General features: G+C 35.6%; 1 protein-coding gene across 1 annotated transcript; it reads left to right on the top strand.

Annotated features, from left to right (window-relative positions):
- Positions 1 to 474: 474 nt before the first annotated feature.
- On the top strand, positions 475 to 4,336 carry LOC136229763 (formin-like protein 5). Its single transcript, XM_066018657.1, has 6 exons — positions 475 to 634; positions 766 to 1,921; positions 1,993 to 2,545; positions 2,637 to 2,833; positions 2,926 to 3,161; positions 3,256 to 4,336. The coding sequence occupies exons 1-6, from the start codon at positions 497 to 499 to the stop codon at positions 4,135 to 4,137; spliced, it is 3,162 nt and encodes a 1,053-aa protein (XP_065874729.1). The 5' UTR covers positions 475 to 496; the 3' UTR covers positions 4,138 to 4,336.
- The last annotated feature ends 1,944 nt before the right edge of the window (positions 4,337 to 6,280 follow it).

Below are 6,280 nucleotides of genomic sequence, written 5' to 3'. Positions count from 1 at the left end.
TATATAATTGGAGTGTTATAAATATTACTATATAAAAAATATGAGTCGCGAGTTCGGAGAATAAAAAATAATAAAAAGAGAATGGGTCTTGTCACATAAAAAATCAGTTGCCTAATCATCTATTTGTCTCCTCCGAAACATATGGAACAGAAAAAAGACATCTTCATCAATTATTTTACTTTTTAGGTTTCATCTGCTAGATATTTGCTTCTTTTGACCACATTTCCACATTTTTCCACAGCTTTGGTGAATTTGTTTTAATTCGCCTTCCAATCTTAATTTTAAAACTTTTAAGATTGGAAAAGGTGTTATGGTTTTCTGGGTCTATTGAAAGATAAAATAAATTGTATTCATGGTGATATTTTCTTATTTCTCAAAGCGACTATATTATATTTGCTTTTTGTTTTGCATGATATGTTTTGAAGGGTTTTATCGCATTAATTGGATCCAATTATGAAGAGGGCATTAAGCAAATGGGGTGATCATTTGAAAGGCAATGGAATTGAGAAAAGCTCGTTATACATTTTTGTTGATGATTTTGCTTTGTCTATCAACAGGGAGAACAAAAGGGATGAGAAGAAAAGAAGAGATGTTCTTTGCCCATCATGTCTGTCCTCGCATTAATCAAGATATTGTATGCCTTTTCTTTCATCTCTCAATTCTATTATTTTACTTTTTTCTTATATATCAATATAATATCCATTTCTGCAATTTTGGATTATAACTTTTAGAATTTGATAAAAAAAATATATATTCTAACTACAGGCAAAGCTAGCATGGATCCATTGCAAGAATGAAATGATAGATAAGAAAGATAGTTTTCAAAGTTTTGACTTGTGTCTTCTTAAGGATGCAGCATTGAAATCAAAGTCAAAACACATGTATGATGTTATCAATGTTTTGTCATCACAACAAAAACAAGACATCTTTGATTGTTTGAGGAAGAAAATAGTTACCTTTGATGTCTCTTCCCAAGGATATACCCTTAAACATTGGTTCATTGATTATTTTATGTGGCCTCTTGATTTCTCATTTACTCGTAGAAGACATCTAGCCGGTGATTATAATAGAAATAGAGGATCTGATCAATCTCATCAACCAAAATCAACACCAACATCTATACCCAACCAAACTATCTCTCCAACCCAAAGTTTGTTAAATGTTTCGCTCTTCAAAAATCCATCACCCAAACAAGAACAATTAAAACAACAACAACAACAACATGGATCTTCGACAAGCCAACTACATAAATACAATACTTCATCTATCCCATCTACATCATTGCAAACCAGTAAAAAATCTCCACCTCAATCTCCAGGAACTCATGAGCAATCTCCATCACCACCTAAAAATGCATCTATTAGCGAAGATTCTCTACCTCAAAATGCATCTCCTAGTAAACAATCTCCACCCCAAAATGCATCTCCTAGTGAAGAATCTCCGACTCGAAATGCACCTCCTAGTAAAGAATCTCCGACTCGAAATGAAACTCATCCTAGTGAAGAATCTCCGACTAGAAATGCATCTCCTAATAAAGAATCTCCGACTCAAAATGGATCTCCTAGTGAAGAATCTCCAACTCTAGATGCATCTCCTAGTAAAGCATCCCCGACTCGAAATGCATCTCCTATTGAAGAACCTCCATCTCAAAATGCATCTACTAGGCATTCTCCACCACCTGTGGCAGGTATTGCACATACTCGGTCGCAATCTAATGCTAGTATGCAACAACCATCCCAAGGTTCTGAAATTCGTAAGGAAGTTTTAATTGCAATAGCTGCGACAGCAACAGCAACATTTTCTTTTGTTGGTATGCTCTTCTGTTGTTGGTTGTGCTGTAGGGTTAAAAAAGAAAAAAGTGGACCTATGAATGGATATAAAGATGCGAAACCTCTCCTCCATCTGAATGATCTCTCTCCTGGTGAGTAGTTTTATAATCCTCCTTTTAAATTGAGGTTTAGATTCCATTTAATTGAACTTTGTTTTCTCCAGGTTCTTCACAGAATTCTTCTGGCTTAAGAAATTCTTTTTACACAAGATACAGTTTCAGCAGCAAAATGACATCATTTAAGGCCAACTTGTCTATGAAAGGTGGAAAGGATTCCTTAATATTACAACTGCCATTATCAAAAGGGAATGAAGGAGAACATTCAAGTTCACTAAAACCTCCTCCAGGAAGATCAGCTAATTCACCACATAAACAACTGCCTTCACCGCCTTCACCGCCACCACCACCACCACCACCTCCTCCTCCTCCTCCTCCTCCTCCTCCTCCTCCTCCTCCTCATTCTCTTCCTCCTCCTCCTCCACCTGCTCCTGCTCCTTCCGCCCCAGAACCTCCTAAACGTGCACCACCTGCACCTCCACCAAAGTTAAAGCCTTCACCTCTCGGACCGCATCATTCGAGAAATAATACTTCTGCTGGAAGTGATGCTCTTGGGGAAGCATCTCAAAAGGCCAAATTAAAGCCATTTTTCTGGGACAAGGTTAATGCCAACCCAGATCAATCAATGGTCTGGCATGAGATTAGTGCTGGATCATTCCAGTAAGCCTCTCGGATGGATCAATTTACAACTAATTAAAGTTTCAGTTTTACTTTAATATTATGGTATATATGAAGTGAATAAATTTTGCAGGTTCAATGAGGAGATGATAGAATCATTATTTGGGTGTACTAATAAAGATAATGGGAAAGGTAACCGCAAAAAAGATTCATCTGAACCATCAACGGCCTTTATTCAAATAATTGATCCAAAAAAAGCACAAAACTTGTCGATCCTTCTTCGAGCATTGAATGTGACAACAGAAGAAGTAATTGATGCACTCCAAGAATGTAACTTTCTTTCCATCATCTGTTTATTGATACAAAATTTACCATTATCTAGGGGATCGGTATTTAACTTATTCCTTTGTCACTCAAATTAGGCACTGAACTTCCAACAGAGCTTGTCCAAACTTTGCTTAAAATGGCACCAACAGCAGAAGAGGAATTGAAGCTTAGGTTATTTTCTGGCAGTACATCTCAGTTAGGCCCTGCAGAGCGTTTCCTCAAAATATTGGTTGATATCCCATTCGCGTTCAAACGTATGGAAGCATTACTGTTCATGAGTTCTCTCCAGGAAGAATTAACAACACTCAAAGACTGCTTTGCAACTCTTGAGGTGAGAAATTTTCTATTCCACCAAGTATTTCCTACATATAATGAATCCTTGGTTTTGCAAAATTATGGAATTAACAACAATCGGTTTTGAATAGTTGGCTAGTGATAAGCTGAGACACAGTAGGTTATTCCTAAAACTGTTAGAAGCTGTTCTGAAAACCGGTAACCGGATGAATGATGGAACATATCGCGGTGGAGCTCAGGCCTTTAAACTTGACACACTTTTGAAACTGTCTGATGTAAAGGGAATTGATGGAAAGACCTCACTTTTGCACTTTGTTATTCATGAGATTATCCGTTCAGAAGGCATACGTGCAGTTCGATCAGCCAGAGCAAGCCAGAGCATTTCTAGCATAAATTCGGATGATTGTATTGAGGAATCTAATCATGCTTCGACTGAACACTTTCGCAATCTTGGACTTAAAGTTGTTTCAAGCTTAAGCACTGAGCTAGAAGTGATAAGACGAGCAGCAGCAGTTGATCCTGATGTCCTAACATGTACGCCAGGCAAACTTGAACATTCATTGGCAAAAATGAAAACTTTTCTAGATTCTGATTTGAAGAATTTGGAAGAAGACAGTACATTCTATACTTCACTTGCTACTTTTGTGAAGCGTGCAGAATCAGAAATCTCAGGTATTTCAGAAGAAGAGAAAAGGATAATGAGTCTGGTACAGAGCGCAGCAGACTACTTTCATGGGAATTGTGGCAAGTTTGAAGGTTTGCGCTTGTTCGCAATTGTCCGAGATTTCTTGATAATGTTGGATAAGGCGTGTAAAGATGTTGCCGTTGATAGAGCAGCAAAACCGAAGACATCATCATCATCTTCTAAGAAGGAAATTCCATCTGTACCATCTACTCCAGATAATCGCCAACAGTCGTCTACTCATCATCGCAGATTGTTTCCGGCCATTGCAGGAAGGCGATTTGACTATTCCAGTTCCGATTCCAGTTCAGATGACGACGCTGGCCCTTAACTTTTATTCAAATAGGTATCCGAAAAAATTGCTTATTCTTAGATATCAAAAGTATCTTAAATCTAGGGCTTTAATGAACTTCCGAAGATTTGCAATTTTCAGTTGGCATGGATGTTTTGGAGGCTTAATGACGAAGAGATTGTAAACACTGTAAAAACAAATTACAAATTACAAATATATAGAATATATTTTGGCATTGTGCAGCAACAGTTGGGCTTTCCATTATTTTACAAAAAAAAATTAAATTTCTTTTTTTTTTTTGGTTTATTTAAGCCTTTATCTTTTATTTTTATATATATTAAATTTCTCATCTTTTATTTTTATCAAATTAAATTCCTTACTTTTATTTTATTTTTGTCACATTAAATCCACTTTAAATATAAAATTCTTTAATATAGCGTTATTCATTTTAGCTACATTCAAAATTTGTATTTTTCACGATTTAAAAATATATATCTTTTTTTTTTTTGAAGTAAAAAAAATATATATCTTTTTTAAAAGTTTTTAATATATAAAATTTGAGTATAGATAAACTGTAAAAATCTTAATTGAAACTGTAAAAATTATAATTATAATTTTAAATACATGTGAAATGAATGATAAGTTTTTTTGGTAGGCAAAGAAAAAAAAAAAAACAAAAACCAGAAAAAATTATAAGTTATTCAATATGTTTAAATAAAAGATCAACAACTTACTAAATAAAAAAATTATCAAAAGTCTCAAGATACTTTTTACCTTTTATTAAATGATACTTCAAATTGCTCAAGCTTAATTATTTGATTATACACTATCAAAAAAAAAAAAAATTATTTGATTATAAAAAGATAGTTTACTAAAAGTTGAGGTGATTACTTTTTTTTTTGTCTTATTCTTTCCACTTTAAGATTAAGCTTTATGTTATACAACTTTGATTGATATAAGAGCACTGCTAATGGAAGTAACATAATTTTGTTTTTTTATTGGTGTAATCAAAGCAAAAGCAACGATCATAAATAACATCACACTATAGTTTATTGTTACTTTCAGATTTTGTAACACTACGCATTTACTCAATTAATATACAATTAATAATTTGTATCTAATAAAATAATTAAGTCAATATTTATTATTAATTTTAGAAAAAAATATTTATCCAACAAAATATTATGAAAAAAATGATGAAAGTCTTAAAACCAAAAAATATTAAACAACAACAACAAAACCTTAGTCCCGAAATGATTCGGGGTCGGCTAACATGAACCATCATATAAAACCGTGAAAATCAAGTCGTGTCAGTGACACAGATTCGCTCCCTCCACTCCGTCCTATCCACTACCATATTTTCCTCAATTCCCAATAAACTCATATCACTCTCGATCACCCTCCTCCAAGTTTGCTTAGGTCTTCCCCTACCCCTCACCACTACATCCCTTTGCCACTCTTCGGTTCTCCTAACCGGCGCATCAAGCGCTCTACGTCTCACATGGCCAAACCACCTTAGTCGGTTTTCTCTCATTTTATTCTCAATAGATGTGACCCCTACTTTGTCCTAATTATTTCATTACGCACCCGGTCCTTTCTCGTGTGACCACACATCCATCTCAACATACGCATCTCCGCCACCGACATCTTATGGATGTGGCAGTGTTTCACTGCCCAACACTCCGTACCATATAACAATGCTGGTCTAATTGCCGTCCGGTAGAATTTTCCCTTCAATCTATTAGGCATGCCGGGATCACAAAGGAAACTCGTAGCACTCTTCCACTTCGACCAACCAGCTTTAATCCTATGAGCAACATCTCCATCTACTTCTCCATCCGTTTGGATAATAGATCCTAAATACCGGAAGCAATCCGAGGCCTGAACAACTCTCCCATCTAGGGTGATTGTCCCTGCCTCCTTACTCCTACGGCCGCTAAACTTACACTCCAAATATTCTGTCTTACTTCGACTCAACTTAAAGCCTCTAGATTCTAGAGTTTGCCTCCATAGTTCCAACTTCATCTCCACTCCTTCTTTCGTCTCATCAACCAACACAATATCATCTGTAAACAGCATGCACCATGGTATACCATCTTGAAGTGAACTTGTTAGTTCATCCATAACGATGGCAAAAAGAAATGGGCTTAGTGCGGAACCTTGATGCACTCCAATCGTAATA

The sequence above is a fragment of the Euphorbia lathyris genome, chromosome 5 (genome assembly GCF_963576675.1).
Source record: "Euphorbia lathyris chromosome 5, ddEupLath1.1, whole genome shotgun sequence".
NCBI classification, from domain to species: Eukaryota; Viridiplantae; Streptophyta; class Magnoliopsida; order Malpighiales; family Euphorbiaceae; genus Euphorbia; species Euphorbia lathyris.
This window is presented reverse-complemented; position numbering and strand designations above follow the sequence as displayed.

Excerpts from the sequence above, each read along its gene's own strand:
- LOC136229763 (XM_066018657.1), top strand. The coding sequence starts at position 497 with ATGGAATTGAGAAAAGCTCGTTATACATTTTTGTTGATGATTTTGCTT. Across the intron at positions 1,922-1,992 it reads TCTGAATGATCTCTCTCCTG|GTTCTTCACAGAATTCTTCT; the intron begins GTGAGTAGTTTT and ends TGTTTTCTCCAG. Across the intron at positions 2,834-2,925 it reads AATTGATGCACTCCAAGAAT|GCACTGAACTTCCAACAGAG; the intron begins GTAACTTTCTTT and ends CACTCAAATTAG.